This window comes from Theobroma umbraticum, unplaced genomic scaffold, assembly GCF_002168275.2.
Source record: "Theobroma umbraticum cultivar Fairchild unplaced genomic scaffold, ASM216827v3 scaffold_31.0, whole genome shotgun sequence".
NCBI classification, from domain to species: domain Eukaryota; kingdom Viridiplantae; phylum Streptophyta; class Magnoliopsida; order Malvales; family Malvaceae; genus Theobroma; species Theobroma umbraticum.
Genome location: NW_018397283.1, coordinates 1,143,496 through 1,160,676, shown reverse-complemented (window position 1 = coordinate 1,160,676; position 17,181 = coordinate 1,143,496). Strand labels below are relative to the sequence as shown.

General features: G+C 33.0%; 2 protein-coding genes across 2 annotated transcripts; both read right to left on the bottom strand.

Annotated features, from left to right (window-relative positions):
• Positions 1-473: 473 nt before the first annotated feature.
• On the bottom strand, positions 474-6,428 carry LOC110428192 (ubiquitin receptor RAD23c-like). The gene is made up of 12 exons (XM_021443937.2): positions 6,199-6,428; positions 4,875-5,036; positions 3,618-3,671; positions 3,042-3,112; positions 2,917-2,967; positions 2,573-2,750; positions 1,665-1,817; positions 1,514-1,585; positions 1,360-1,407; positions 1,158-1,267; positions 994-1,072; positions 474-791 (listed from the first exon to the last, which is right to left on the bottom strand). The coding sequence occupies exons 1-12, from the start codon at positions 6,262-6,264 to the stop codon at positions 675-677; spliced, it is 1,161 nt and encodes a 386-aa protein (XP_021299612.1). The 5' UTR covers positions 6,265-6,428; the 3' UTR covers positions 474-674.
• Positions 6,429-8,660: 2,232 nt separating this feature from the next.
• Positions 8,661-9,666, bottom strand: LOC110428250 (uncharacterized). Its single transcript, XM_021444025.2, has one exon. The coding sequence runs from the start codon at positions 9,484-9,486 to the stop codon at positions 8,914-8,916; it is 573 nt and encodes a 190-aa protein (XP_021299700.1). The 5' UTR covers positions 9,487-9,666; the 3' UTR covers positions 8,661-8,913.
• Positions 9,667-17,181: the final 7,515 nt, after the last annotated feature.

The following is a 17,181-nucleotide window of genomic DNA, read 5'->3' as shown; positions in this document are numbered from 1 at the left end:
TTTCTGCCGTCACTGCACTGCTGTTAATGCGTGTTCGTCATTTGTACAGTAGAGTAACGGCCGACAGAGAGCAAGACGACTTGGAGAAGCAAATGTACTACCCAAAGTTCCTCAAGAGTTCTCAGCAAAGATTCTTTGCTGCCGTTTAACACCAAGGGCCATTGCAGAAGTAGTGCTGTCATCGGTTTTTCCTGTATATTTTCCAGGCCCAAGGAACAATAACATTGAAAGGAGCTAACATGATCAATCCATCTCGTCTGTGTTATCTTAGGCAATAACATTTGATTCACTCGTCTCTGATATCGGGATGATAACATTTAACTGATAATATATAAATGACAACAAATCAAATATAAATGATGTAACGATGAAAAATTACTATAACTGAGACGGCAAGGATGAGGAAATGCGGTCCGGTAAATGATTATGAAACTTGGAGGGCAAACAAGTTCATGCAAATCTGTACTTAAATATACACAAATTTACGAAGATACTTTGTATATAAACGTTATAATGGGTTCCTAAAAAGAAAGTTACATCTTGATATCCTTTGCGTCTGCATCAAACACTTCACAATCACTTGATTAAGAAATAAAAGTCAAGACAGGTACGGAGATGAATAACAAAAGACAGAAAAAAAAATGTACTTTCGCCTAGATATTTTCTTTACCAAATCAATCCTCAAACTCATGCATATGATCTAAAAGGTAGTTGGCAGCCAGTTCTTCATTCTTGTTGCAGGCAAAGAACACCTGGAGCACGGTCGCTCGATCGAAGCCCATTGCTTCAAGCTGTAAAAGATGGCGAGTAAATGACATTATAAAATATAATATTGAAGGCACAAGATCAAAGCAACAAAATGAAAAGAGAGGCCATAGGAGCGGAATGAGGTGATTAAATTTCGGCATGCAATGGAGAAGATACGTAAATAATCCATAATTACAGGGAATCATGCACACATCCAAGCAAGTGTTTATGCAAAAGATGACTTACCCGTTCTATGGCTTCACGTTCCTCAGGCGTCACTTGTACAGCTTGTGGCATCGCCTCGGCTAATTGCCCCAAAATGTTCCTAAGACACACAAGATGGAAAATAAGCGTGATATGCATGCTCAATTAGGTTCAAGAAATGAGCAACCGAAAATGACAAGACTCACCCCTCTCCACCTTCAGCAGGTTCATTAATCAGGCGAAGAAAGTCAGCCTGATGCTCTTGAATAAGCCTCATTAAATGAGGATTTTGTTTCCCCAACTCCTGAAGCATAGGCTGCAAAAATAAATAAACAAAATCTCTTCAGAAAAGGTGGGAAAAAAAACGAAAAACACATTACCAGCAGAAACAAGGGACCAGAGAATAACCTGCAGTATTTGTGGGTTGGCCTGCACCATTGCTCGCAAAGCTTGGAACTGAAACAGAGAAAGGTAAAATGAGTGTAGTTCTAGGTAGGTCTTTACATGTCAGTCATACCCACAAGTGCATATACATCATATGAAGAGAGAGACAGCAAAAGACCTGTTGACTGTTACGTAAAAAATCAAGAGTGCCTGCCCCAGCACCACCACCTGCACCCATATTGGGAAGGCCCTGTACCAATAAAAGACCACAAGTTAATGTTTAAGTTCTCCATCATTAGTTTATCAAATACTTACTGCATATCAACTACCTGAGGAAAGAGGTCCAATGGATTTGCATTGGGCCCACTTGTAGGAACAGGTGCCGCTTGTGCAGGCTGTTGAGGCTGTGCTGGAGGGTTAGTGGCTTGCCCAACTACAGGGGCACGGGCCACAGGTGGGGCTTCAGCCTGCTCAGGGATACCCTAACATTTGCAATAAAATTTTGTAATCAAATGAGACGAAGAAAGCTGAATTATAGGAAACAAAATGAATGCTTGTTCTAATAAAAGAAAGACTGTCTTGAGTAAAGTAAAGACTCAGGTACATGAACTCAACAAATTCACAGAAGACAGTGTAACACCATAGAACAGTGACAAGAAATCCCAATAGTGCGGTATAAAATGTCAGTTAGAACCCACCATGGTCTACAAGTCCAACTTTCCTTTTTGCTTCTCTTTTTTTTTTATTTTTTGGTTTGGAACAAAAATGAATATCACTTTTCCTTATGTAAGGCATATGATTTAAAGATTCTTCAAATTCTTTTCATCAAAGAAAGATTTTACAAATTTCTACACATAGCACACCTTTTGCACCAAAAAATGCAAACTAAGACACCAAGTTGAAAAGGCCTAGCAAAGTGGAACAAAGGAAGGATCTTTCAGTGCATGGAAATTTAATCATCATCCACCAATAGATCACACCAGGGAAAAAATAACGTGGCAAGTAGAATTACATCTAATTATAAATGATAAAAATAATAAAATGATTGTACCCAGGAAACCTCTTAGGAAGAGCTCAGCCTATTACACTATTACCAAATCTACATGAAGGAAAGAACAACAAAACAAGGGCAGCAACAAAATGTCAACAACCCTATGTGTAAGTTGGCAACTGGATGCACTCATCAAGAAAGCACTCACTTCACTGTCTTTAAGTACGACCTAGGGAAAGTACTTACAGAATACAAATATTCAACGGCTCTTTCAGGGTTATTATAAGCAGCACGAAGGGCACGTACAACAATATCCCTATCCCAGGTCCCTCCACCCATATCAAGAATTTGCTGAATTGCTCCCTCTAAGTGACTTCCTGCAACCAGATTGGATGCTGCTTGGCCATAAACATCAGATTCTGACCTGTTTCCAGAGAAATTATTCAAAATGTTGTAGAAATACAAAGCAAAAACAGGAAAAGCACGAGCTCTCTTATTTAAAGCAATTGAAGACAGATTAAATCAAAAGCACGCCTTCTATCCTTTAAACAAGAAGCATGAAGTCACTATCTGAGAATTCAGGCACTTACGTAGGAGTACTTGAAGCAACAGGAGCAGCAGATTCAGTGACAGGTACAGCCCTAAAAAACAGTTAAACACTAATCCTTAGTGGAGCCATTGTATCTTAACAGAAATGTGGAAGAACTGGACTTACGGAGCTGTAGTTGCAACAGGTGCAGTAGAAGCTGGTGTTGGGGCTGGCGGTGGTACACTTGCCTGGGGAGCCTACAAAGAAAATATATTATCTACTACGAGAAAAGCGTTATAAAATATTTCCATCCAAAATCAGAACTCACACTCAACAACATACGCATACTGTGCATTTTTCAGAAGTAACTAACCCTAAATCATTGTATAGTGTATAGTAGACTGAAACGAAAACAAATATTTACATTCTTACTGAAAAAGAAATTTAAAGATCAAAATTCACAAAACGATTGTCTCCAAGACTCCAAGTTAACAGCTAAGGTTCCACACATTCACCTATTATCGTGAAGTTAGATAAATCAATAAAAAATTGTTAGTTGAAAATTAATCTGCTCTAGATGGAGTCAATGAGCAGAGAATAAGATGGTAGCCATTAGCTTTCCATATTCATATGTTATTGGAAAAGAAAAGGAGAAAATAATTGAGAAATTGCTCACAATCAATTATGCATGCATCAATGTAAGTAATATTTAGAAAAAGAATGACAAACACCAGCAAGGGAAGTGACAAATTCTGTTCTTACTTTAGTTGTAGGAGCTGTTGAAGCAGTTGAACCCTCACCAGATGAACTCTTATTCTAGCATTAGCGTAGGCATAAAGCACAAAATTAGCACCAAAAGTTATGGTGTCACAATAATGAAAAATTAACAAGGACACAATTAGGTTGAAGGCCAACATCTAACAAAAAGAAGTCATATTTCTAGTTTAGCAACAAATTGACATTTTGTAAGATGCAAATATTAAAATAAGGCCACAAGTGTTATTTAGCCTTAAACAAATAAATATATCTTTCTTACCATATTTGCAAAAAGAACCCATAAGTATGAAAAGAAAAGAAAAGAAAATTATACAATGATTCAACAGGAACTAAGAACAAAGTAACAGACTTTCAGAAATTATGGCTCGCTGATCCAATATGATAGCCTGGTCCTGTGTGGTTTCTTACTTATATGCCAAATGAAGTCTTCCTGCATAGTTAAAAATCTCAAGCACAATTTTAGGCATCTTTCCTTAGCACATATGCAACCAACGCCATCTCTAACTTCAAGAATGTAACAATTTTTTCTCAATTATCTTCAAATTCCAACCATATTTCTCTCTACCATCAGGCAAATTCCACAACAAGAGTAATCCAAACCATATAATGTACAGTTTCTTCATAAGCAGGATGATTTTTTAAGTTCACACAACAAAATGACCAAAGGGTGCTACAAAACAAAAATTAGCATTCAGTATCTGGAATATTTAAATTTTGCACCAAAGAGTCCAAGTGGAAACAATGGCCATCCTTTCTATTTTTCGATGAAAGAAATCAAGTAGCCATCTTCCTAAAGAAGAGTCTAGGGCGATCTTATTTAAATTTCTAAAGCTTCACAACCATAAATTCATAGTACAATCCACAAATTAAAACTTTGAATCATCTTCCTTCCTCACTTTGGTTAACTTGTTTGCAATGCATCTTTCAAATGAATGTTTCAAAAGAAATTATCCCTTCCGATCTTAAATTTCAAGACATACTAATCTTATCATCAATTAGATTCTAGCTTAAATTAACAAGTTCAAGCCAATCTTAGGCCATCATAAACTTTAATCAAGACCCTTTTAAATTCAACAGCCACGTGAAAATTTATGTCAGTTTAGGTATCAATAAGGACAAAGAAAGCATACTTTGGTCAGCAAGGTTAGAAGAGTTAGCTGAAAATTTACAAACATGAGAAAGAGAAAACAAAGGGAGTGAGGGCAGAGAACGTAAGGACCTTGATGTTCTAACCAATCTCACCTTTGTTAACATGATGACAATAAAGCTATTTTCAGTGACACTGTTCTCAGCCAGTGTCGTGTCATCTTTAAGAACTTTCCCCTTATGGATAAGCATTTGTTGTGCAGCAGGATAAACATCTGCTCCTTGAACAGTTTCTATGTTCTTTTTTACATCAGAAACCTGGTATAAAATTCACAAGCATTAATAGCAGAATTGCATAACATACCACAGTGAGGAACTAAAGGCAGCTGCATCATGCATATTATCCCACAGACATTCATGCACATGAATATTATCACATAAAACTCAAAAAGAATAAAAAACAGGAACAAGAATAATGAAAAATACAATCTACTAAATAATTAGAATATCCACATCCTCAACGACAACACAACGCATGATTAGAGCTAGCCTCACAATGCAGAACTTTATTTCGAATTTGTCTCACAAAAGTAAACTATCTATAGAAGATTTCTTAAAAAGAACCAATATACCTTCAATCTGATGTTCTATACTCACACTGACTTACAAGAAAATTCCGCCCCAATGAAGAACATTTAGAAAAAATGGGCAAATAAAAGAAATTTTGGTCCCCATGGAGACAGTATAGATCATCAAATGCTCACAACATTCGTGTACAGATATAAGTTATTAGCACATTTCACTGCTCAAATCTCATGTATTCTCCGCTTAAGCCTTAAATGTTTTTGTACACTGCTACTAGCATTGATATAGCAATCTATACATTCATATTAAATAGATACAAGTTAATCAAATACTCATGCAATAATAAAGCCCAGAAAAAAAGCATCATCCACTACTGTCAGTGAATTACTAGCACATTCCCCTCTTCCTTCACTAAACACATTGCAAACTATTTATCATGTCACTCGCGGCAAGGAAATAGATAAATTACACGTACTTGTTAATTTTCCCTCAATGAATTCACCCTGCCTTTGATACTATGCAAAAGTACCACTCCAATTAAACTCAATTGATGTAGGTAAACCATCGATTAAAGACTGAAATATGACAAATCATTCATGATCTCGAATTCAAATTTCACGTATGCTAATTAAATCACGTACACAAAAAATCCAAATAACAGCACGAGATTGTTAATTTGTACAGTCCTAGATGAACCCTAATTAATGTTCAAGATTGGGGCAAAACAAAAGGGAAGGCAGCAAAACCCTAGTGGAATAACAAGCAATCTGATAACGATAAAAATTTCATACGATAAATCTAAAAAAAAACAATAAATAAAACAAAGATCAATTATCAATGAAAATTAATTCAAAAAATTCCAAAAAAAAAAGAAAAAAGAGGAGACGAAATGAACCGCATCTTCGGGTTTGACTTCGACATCGAAGTGAGTGCCTTTGAGAGTTTTGACGAAAATCTTCATCTTCTGCTAAATCGATCTCTGTTTCGGGGCCGTCTTCTCTCACTCTCTGTTTTCTTTTCTTTTTTTTCTTTTTAATTTATTAAAATCCGCCGATCTTATTTATCTCTGAATAAAGAGGGAGTAATGAAACGATCGCAAGCAAGGAATATCGACTAGAGTACTCCAAGCCTATGGTAGAACCGACATGCGCTATGCTTCTGTGCTTTTTAATCAATAATTGGATCTGATTACTTGCTGACACGTGGACATCAGTCGAATCGAACGGTGTTGTTACAAGGGTCCATCTGCTCACAGTCTTTTTTGGGTTTTTTTTTTAATTTGGATTTAATAATTAAAAAATAAAAAGTTACGGCTTATCAACATTAGTATTCAACAAAAAAATATAACTCATTATTATCAAACTTTGCCAATTCTACAAAAAGAAATAATGGAAAATTGTTTCCATTAAATTACTGAAAGAGAAATAAGTTTAATATCAAATTTTAAAAAATTATATATAAATGCTCAATACTGCTTAATATATAAAAATAATAAAAAATAAAATAATACAAATTTAAAAAATATTTCAGTTTGTGACATCCCGTTGAAAAACGATGAAAATATTTGATCATATAATAATATGCTGGTCATAGTTGAGTTATCAAAGGTAACTTTAAAGCTAATTAAGTAATTACATATCTCAATTGTCAAAAAGGATTAAAATTTAATTCCAATGGATTATTATATTATATGGCAATTATTATTATTATCGTAATTCAATAATCAAACTTCCATTTCTCTTACCTATTGTCTTCTTTGTTTGGACTTTTTCTCTAAGTAGTTGGTGTCTATCAACTGCATAATGTCCACTAAAACGTCCATATATTTTATCATCAACTTGATGAATTAATTTCAAGATGTAAGATTTTCTTATTATAAGAAATTGTTCAAAAAAATCCACATTCCTCCATCAAATATTCTGTTTTTTTTTTGGATATTCATGTATAAATATCCATAAATTTATTATTTACTTACCGGTTTCATATAATTCAAAAAAAACTAATATTCTAAGAACCTTTTATTCATATATCTCATCAAATCAGTGCTATTCAACAATACTTATTTAATAGACTCCCTTCTAACCCAAGTGAGCATTCAAGGTACTCCTAATGAATAATGGTGAATCTAAAATCTTATATGAAGAATTATTAAAAGATAATTATAAAATTAATTGTATTATATATATTAAATTTTATATATAATAAAAAATTAAAAATTAAAAAGTGAAAGTAGCCGCCACTCGCTAGTCTCTTGGCTCCACTCCTGCTTATGGGTTGAAGACCATATCAATTAAGGCATCGCTGGATTCCATTCGTGTAGAAGATGAATTTGGTTAGGCTTAAAAGTAGAATATTTAGGACAGAAATGTGTTAAACTTAAGTAAAGGACCCAAAAGTTTCACTCCGCCCATTTTCCTCCACTTCCAAACCCACATAAGAAGATGCGGCTCGGGCTAGAATCTTTGGGCCTACTATGCCTAGAGACGTAGCCAGCCCAAGCTTGATCGGCTCCGTTTGATTTGTCCTGAAATCAAACCCCTCTTAATTAAAACTAGGATAATTATCGACATCACCGACCGTTAGCCTATTAATTTATATCTTTCTTAATTTGGTAAGGAACGTTGTTAAAAAATTAATCAAATTGATTGAAAAATAAAATATTCATCAATTAATTTATTAATTGACTTTAATTGGAGCGAAATTTTAGAATCATAAATCTTAATTTACTCAAGATTAATTTTCTTAATTTCATTTTTTCTATTAATTATATAGTATATAAATTACTTATAGGCTATAATACACTGATATGTTCTGATATGCTTAATATATATCTTGCATTAATTTTGATTGATTCAATTTTAACTGAATTTTTTTCACTTAATAAGTCATTTAATTCAATTTTAACTAAATCGTTTTACTCATTTTAACCGAATTAATTCAATTAATTGGACTTTAACCGAAAATTTATATCATCCTCTGGCCAGTGGCAACAAAGGTGATGGACGTTAGACCAAACTTTCCAGCTTGCAATTTGCTCATTTCCCTAAACTTACCGCCCCCTTCCCTGATTACTACGTGCTGACTGCCGTACTGGGCCTCGAGACGGCAACCCGATCTCGGCTCGCGTTTTGGCAACAAAGGAACAAAGAGAAAACAATTGAGAAACGGAGAGTAATAAAACAATTCTACCAATGAGAAAGAAGGTTGCCGTCTGAACAGGAAAAAACCACCACCGGAATGGCGGACAAGGTTTTTCTTGCACCGACCGATGTTAATCGGCGGGCGACGTCAGGGCGTTCACATTTACAGAGTGGAAATCTGACTCAGATCTGGGAAGAACAGATTCGTGCGAAAAGGTCAGGGAAAAGAGGAAAGAATCGAATTTGTCACTTGGTGTTATGAAGGAGAAGGATTTTTCATTTTCCATTTCAAATATCTAATCCTACCTATATCTTTGACTCCTTTCAATAAAAAAATTACTAAGAGAAAATACAAAAAAAAAAGAAAAAAAGATTTACAGATCTGGCTATGCCTCCGTGTTCCAATTTGAAACCTATTTATATTTGGTTTCGCTTAGTTTAGTTTTCTTTTTAGTTTTATTTTAAGATTTTTACTCCGCCGACAGAGTTTCCGGCCGCCATAACGAGCCAGCAAACTCCGAGGAATCATAATAGACATCGTCGGGATACTCGTACAATCCGGCATACGCCACGTGGTCTCCATTGAAATGGTCTCCGATTCCAAACTCGAACGAGTCATAGTTAGGGATCTGATCCTCAAACCTCCAGAGCTCACCGATTCCCGACGAAGAGTCAGAGTCGACGAGTACCAGCCCAGTCGCCTCGCTGCCCAACTCCTCACTACCAGTTGCAATAGCTGCAGGAGGAGGCAAACCAAGCTCATCATCGGAAGCCTCAAGAAGGTAACCGAGATCCGGTTGAGACTCGCTGGAATCCGATGTAAGATCCACCACCGGCACCGGTACCGTCGAGTTCGATGCCGCCGCGGATATCTCCTCTTCGAAACTCTTCATTACAGAAGCGAGGTCTTGATTAACAGGCAAAGAATCCGAATCATCGAGGAAATCTAACAAATCATCTCTAAGCCTCTTGACCTCGGGCGAGTCCAACTCCGACTCGGCCGAGTCATCTCTAACTCGCTTCTTGCTGATTAACTCTTCCATGATAATAATAAACAAAACAAACTGCTCCTCTTTTTCTAGCCGAGCGATTTTCCGAAAATGAACAGACGCGAATGACCTAGTTCGTGGTGATGAGAGAGGGTTGGGGGGGGACAAGAGTTTATATAGCGAGACCAAAGTAGAGGGAGAAAGTGGAGAGAGAAAGAGAGAGACCAGAGACAGAGTGAGTAATGATGGAGACGCAGGCGCGTGGGGAAGATAAATTCTTAGGGCCTCACGGAGCTCTTGCCCCGGCTTTTCTTTTTTCGGGGAAGTTTAAAAAATTAAATGGGATTTGAATTCTTTGGTTAGGTCCGGTCAGATGGGACCCACTAGCTTAGTCAATCACGGCCTGGCCTGCGTGAAGGGTTGGCTCTTTCTTGGTTGGCGTGGCTCGGCTGAATTCAGCGGTTGCCGGTTGGGGACAGAAAGAGGATTTTGTTGGTTTGGTGGGAAGGCGGTGAAGAAGTGTAAGTTGGTTGGATGCTTTCAAATTGGATTTTAGATTTTAGATTAGATTTTGGGAAGCTCTTTCAAGAGTAATTAAGCTGTCCCCATTTGATAAGAATGTTGAGGTGGATATCTTTAATTTTAATTGTACTTTTATAAATCAATTTAAAATTTTTAAATACATTCAATTTATAATATTGTAATTGTACCCTAAAAATATGTTTGATACTTTAATTATAATTATTTTCTTTAAATATCATTAGTTAACATTTACAATCTAATATATATTTGGTTAATTGGTGATGATGATAATAATAATAATAATAATAATGGCAAGAATTTTAAAATTAATACTCCCTTGGTATGACATGAAAGCAAACATAATTTCATGTTTACAACATTTTTAAAAAAAAAGTCTACTTGCTTTTCAATACATCTTGTCTAATTAAGGATTTCCTGATACTATAGAAAAGGGAAACTAAAGATTTCACATTACATCTTTGTCTAAAAGCAATTTGGATTCCATTTTTTCTATATAAATTTTTATTTAAAACGTGTTTAAATTTAAACCCTCTTTTATTAATCTAGCAAATGAATCAATACTTTTTTTATTTATTAATTATGTAATATGACTTTGTACTTTTTATAAATTTTTCTTCTAGAACTTTTAAGACTGGAGATGGAAAATTTTGGTCCTTGTTTTGCAAAATTGAATTGGCAAAGGTTGGAGATTATTATTCGACAGGTATGATATTAATTTCAATGTACTAAATTTGTCTTCTTTATTTGCCTAAGGAAACCTTTGTCCTTTTTTAAAGAACAAGATGAGATCAATGGAAAATGAATGGGCTGATCACATCATTTTCCCCGAAAACAAATATTAAATAGCCTCACAGCCAACTCTCTTTGCTGCATTTGTTTCATGTTTCCATAAGAAAAAAAACAATGGGTGAAAGATTGGTGAACCGAAAGGCAAGGGACCCCCTAAAGGAAATTGCACTGAAAATACATGTAAACAAACCCGAAGCCGCAAACCACGTGAAATTGCAAATTCAAAACAGGAGATCCACTTGCCATTCTCATTATGAAATAGATCTGTCCAAGTTGAGCAATTACACAGATCATGAAACAGGCTGGTCCAGTTGAGCAACTACACAAGAAATTTATATATTATATTATTTTGTTCAATTTAACCATTATGTTTTACTATTTAAGATAATTTGATAGATGATAGCTACATGTAAATTTACAGTCAAAAGTATCAATATGTCAGATACTTATATGAAATTATGGTGACACTAATGGACAAATTGACATGATAATGCATTAAACATGTTACATTTAATTTCACATCGTAGGAAAAAAATATTATTTAAAAAAAAACTAATTTTCATTCCACATTACGTGGACCCTACCGTTTCACCAATGTCCACGCCTCCAACACAACTAAGTCGCTTTAGCCGAGTTTAGCCGACACGTTTCCAGAAGCAAAACTGAGCAAAAATATAGATGCAGTCGAGAAAAGTCAAGTAACAGGCTCGAACGTCAGCCTTTGCCGCTGATTTCACGGTCAAGTTGGCTGCCGTGTCAGCTGTTACTTGTTCGAAAGCCGCTCCTCGAAAAAATCAAAACCTTCACCCCTTTCTTTGCAACTTGCCCTTGCTTGTACGTTTGATTCCACGTGTCACTTACTTGATTTTCTCCTATTATTTCATTTTTATGGTTTATTAATTTGATTTAAAATTAAAAAAAAAAGAGTACGGGGGGTATCTAGAAAGATTGATACGTTTGCCAAAGTGGGGCCCGCGTGTCGTGCAGTTGTGGGGGATTCTGAAAAAGCAATCACATGATACAAAAGCATGGTTCTGGTTGTTGTCTGTCATTCATGTACTGTGTCGTGGTTTTTAACCAATCACGAGGGCTCTCGTGGTCCTGTCGGGTAGATCGGACGGTATCGAGGCATTCAACAAGTGGGGTTTACCAGCCTTGAGATCATCGCTGATTAAAATTTGACAATTTGATGCAAATCCTACGGCCATGATTCTTTCACAGACGGATACGAATCAAAACCTTTAATTTAATGACATTTTTCTTGAATTGTTATTTTTTTTTCAAAAAAATTAACTTTATAAGACTAAACATTATCTCTATTTTTTAAATATTTGATATAACATTATTCTCAACTAATTCATAAACCTTTTCGTAATTGACCATGAAATTAACAGATATGGATTAGATCTGATTTAATATAATTTTATCACAGAATCATCATTTTACTAACTTGATAACGTAAAAAACAGTAAGGTTTATAATTTTTTCTACTTGACGTGGTTGATATATCTTGCTTACTTAGTTTAAAATGTTTGACGTGAAATTAGATCAAGAATAAATTAATAACAAATAAAGTTATTCTTATGTATTTGTATATTTGAAATACTCTAAACTAATATATAATCTATTTTTATCATCATTTTAATACATCTTAAATAATATGAGTTAGTGATACGAAATGGTTATATAATGACATAGTATGTACTGTAATATCATGTTAAATTTTACAATAAATATTTATTTTAAAATTAATAAATATATATAATTATTGTTTATAATATACTTAACTTAGGAAATGTCAAATAAATATAAAAATTCAATAAAAGGAAAAAAGACACCTTACATTGGAAAAAGGATCCAACGGGGGGTTATAGTTAGAGGGATTTAAATGAGAACAATTAGAAAAGTACGGTGGATATTTAGGTGGGATTTGTTGGCGGGAAAAAAAATGAACGGTGGAGATGATAGATCCAATAGCGCTTTTTGGGGGCACGTAAATGTACAGATTGGTCAGTCCTTTATTTATTGTGGCCGTTGGATTTGGTGTCAGCTGTGTCTGGCTGGTTTATTTATTTTGATATTAGTCTAAAATTGTTTACCCTTTCTATCATATTAATAAACGAAGTACTGTTTTAGTTTATTTAATAAAAGTTAAAAAGTTTGATGACAGCTTTAAATGCAGATGCCCCTACTTCTTTATTAACCCACCAGTGGTTTAAAGAGTTCAGCCTTTTTTTTTTTCCTTTTATTTTTTGACTGCCAACGAGGTAAAGAAATTGTTCTTTCATAAAGTCTTGTTGTATTGTTTACGAGTAAAAGCTTCTTCACTACAGAAAAAGGTTTAATTACAATAATGTTTTCCCATATGCAAATTTAATTATGTAAATTTTATTTGATATTAATTAGAAATTAATATTTAATGTGTGAATTCGATTATTAATACTCGTTAGAAAAACCCAAAATCAAATTCGAACCCGAACTTTTGGTTATATATAAGGAAAATTGGATGAATTCAAAAATTCTTAAAATTGTTATTAATTTTTTTTGGTTCATTGAATAATAAAAATAAACAAAGGTCCACGCATTTCCATGTTGATTGAGGTAAGAAAATCTAATTTGTTTCTATAATTACCACAAAAAGAAAGAAAAAGTGCACTAAAACGCGTCTAAAAACTTTGATTTATTCTTGGTAAAAAATAAAAAATAAAAAAAAAATTATTCTATAATGCACATTCAATGGTATGCACTCAAACCTAGTGGCATATTCAAGTCGTACAAACCCCATCACATGATTTCACATTAGATACTTTAAGTGAAATTGGTTCAATGACGTCGATCTTGCTAACGTATATTTATTTATAAAATAATTAATTTAAAATTTAAATTTAATCAAAATATCACGAGACATTCTCATTATATTTGAATAGACAATCTTGAGTCTAATAATGATTTTTAATGTATATTGCTTATCTTTACTATTAGAAAGTCTTCTTTCCATGATAAGACATTGGATGAAATCATTTTATTGCTTTATATATATATATAATATTCCAATTCATCTCTTTTATGGGAATAAATCTTTGACATTTTTGTACATGTGAGAGACATGTTCAAGTGGGGGAAGATTGACTAGCAAAAAGGTCCATTCAATCCACATTTTCTTCATGATATGCTTAGCTTTCAAGGAATTTGGAATCACAATCCAACTTGGAAAATCAAGTTCCAAAGATAAGGTATTGCAGTGGACCCATGAATTAAATGCCCTTTTCACGATTTTTGAATCCAGGAAATTTCCTAATGGGAAAGCAATTTCCACCCATCTCCCCCCATAGTCTTCTCTTTTTTACTTTAGATGGCTAATGGCCTTAGACCCAATGATTTTCAAGTAGCTGGCCAATAGGTATTTCAGATTATTGAGATATTTCCATTTAGACTTTTTAGTACCAAACTACTTTTCTCCATCGTATTTGATTTTTTTTTTTTGCAGATATTTTTTTAAAACCAATAGTAGAATTCAAAATAAAATCCTTATTTTGTTAAACAAATTTATTAAAATAAAACATACTATCTAAAAAAATTTATAAACTATTCAAAAAAATTGAACTAATATCTAAATTTTTATTATATTTAATTAAATTTTTATAATTAATAATTGACTTAATCAAAATAATATTTACCATTTTATATCATGTGACACTGATTTAACATGTTGGTATATCATAATTAATAACGACATAATATATTAATTTAATATAATGACGAAGTCATATTATATTTTTCATGTCACATTAATGTTATGGTGAATATAAAATAATAAATTATATTTTAAATAAAATTTTATTTGATTTAAAATATAAATATAAAAGTTTATTTAAAATTTTTTAAAATATTTTAATAATTTTTGAATATTTTATCTTAAAATAATTCATATCCTTATTTTTAGATAGAACGACGTGGAAATTTTTTTTTTAATTCATAAATACTGTTAGATTCAAACTCGAAACAGTAATTAAATATTATCAAATGACAAATTGGGCCAATTTCTCTCCCTTCCCTCGCATCTTTTTTGCCGTAAGAAACGTGTGAAAAAGACTTATGTCTTCGTCGTGCCGGTTGTGACAAAAGAAATAAATAAAATGTGAAACGTCTGCACCCCGAAAAACCCAAAAAGAAAATAAATGTGAAAAAGAGGCAGATGGCCTAACCCCTCAATCAACTCCATTACGATGGCTACCACTACCCACTTGCTTTGGAATAGAAAAAGAGAGGCGTGCCTGCCACCACCAAAGCATCAAGTCTCTTTAGCCTTCCACCGCATGCTCCATCCCAACTTTTATAATAGACAAAAGTTAAAACAGCTTATAGATTTGTCCTAACCCGAAGCTGAAATTAGCTGTGACTTCAACCTCAGCTTTGTCGGTAAAGTTCAATTCTTCTTTAATTGAACTCTTTAAAAATACGCTTGCTGTGGGAAAACTTACTTAGGTTTCTTAACGGAATTAATTTTGTCGAAAATTTCGTCGAGAATAGTATATTTTTGCCGTCAAAATTTGATTATTTATTATCGTTCGTTTTTATCATTAATTTATTATTATTATTATTATTTAATAGTGTGGTCATATGGGCTTGGTCAAAAGTGGAGTGACTAAATGTCAAATTTGTTTAGCAATTTGCAAATTTCTTAGTTTGATCTTTTGCTTACGGCTGCCCAAGGAGACAACATGATTTGGAAATAGTTCTAGAAAATTTGGAATCAATCAGTGCTAAGGTTGTTTACTGGTTTTAAGTTTTTTCTTCTCGTGGGGACAAATTGGAATATTTGATTAGAACTAATCAACATGGTTCATGATTCATGCTTTTTCAAGGGGACAAATTAGGGTATTTGTCGGCGGCGGGCGGATTCGTCTCGTTGTTTAGGGTTTTTTTCGAGAAGTTGTAGTAATATTTTATTAAAACGGAAGCTGTAAATTAATATTTATACGAAAATTATTCGAGGAATCAGTCCACCTACTTAATATTTTCTCTGCATATGATATTCTAACCTAATTATATTCAAAAGGAATAATTTTTAAAAAAAATCAGATAAAATCAAATATGCTTAGATCAAGAAAGTATTATCCTCAATTCAAACTTAGATAGGATAACTTAATAAAATATTTATTTATGTAACAATACGTCTAGTCCTATACTTGTATTATAAATGTATTGGAATTGAATTCAAATTTTTTGTTAATATGTTTTTTAATTAAGCATTTTGTCAAGACATTATAAGCTTTTCATTATTGTTACATAATTATTTGTATAAAAATAAGCCTTTCCAACTTTGCTTGTTTCTATCCATATTGACACAGGGATCTTTTAGCTTAATTTGTTTTTATCTAAATGATTTGGTTTTTGTCCACAAATACAGCACTTTGTTATTTCGTTTTGGGTTATACTCTTATATCAACTGATTGTTTTAATTAATGAGTACGTATAGCTATAATTGGATTTACTATGCATTATCCTCTAGCTTTAGATGCTTCTTTTAGACCTCACCTATATCAATATTAATTAATTTATCTACAATTTGTAATATATACAAGTACGAATGTTAAAAAAATATAAAATTTATCCAATTTGGAAATAAATATAAAATTCAAATTACAAATATTTCCAATTTGTATATAATTTACTGATTAATATTATAAAATTTCAATTTTGTACAATAAAAACATTAACAGTAGAAAAGTTAGAAAAAAGAAACTTTGGGCCGAAGCAATCCTACTGGACTATATGCCCATTTACTTTCCCTTTCCCACGTACGGCTAAAACCAAAGGGCCGAAACACTTTTGTCCTATGGATTTCAGGCATATTCGATCTTGCTCTTAAATAAAATGATTAAAGTGGTTCATAATTAATTATTTAATAATTTTAATTTATATTTATTTATTTATAATTAAAAAAAGAGATTCAAATCTTATTTTTAATGTAAGAGATAATATACTAATCAATAAATTAAATATTCGGATGTTTATATTTATTTATCATTTGATTCTATTTGTGAATAATTTAACAATTCAAAATTAAATAAGATAAAAAAAATTTTGAATTTTTTTGCAAAATAATGACTCATGCATTGTAAAAACGAATTTGTTTAGGTCATATATTAACTTTCCATGTCTACTTATTCGAAACTCTGTATTGACATTTTTCTCAAAAAATTTGATTATGTATGTAAGGAAAGTCGGTAAAATGAATCTATAATCTCGAGAAAAGAAAAAAAAAGGAAATTTTGAGAGTTGGGCGAGGATTGAATCCGGAGATTACTCAAGTTGCTCGGGTTGAATGATGTTTGTTAAAGAGTAATAAGGAATCGTTCCCTGATTTACCTAGTATGATTCATGCGTCCTGTCTTTTTTTTTTTTTTCTATTTC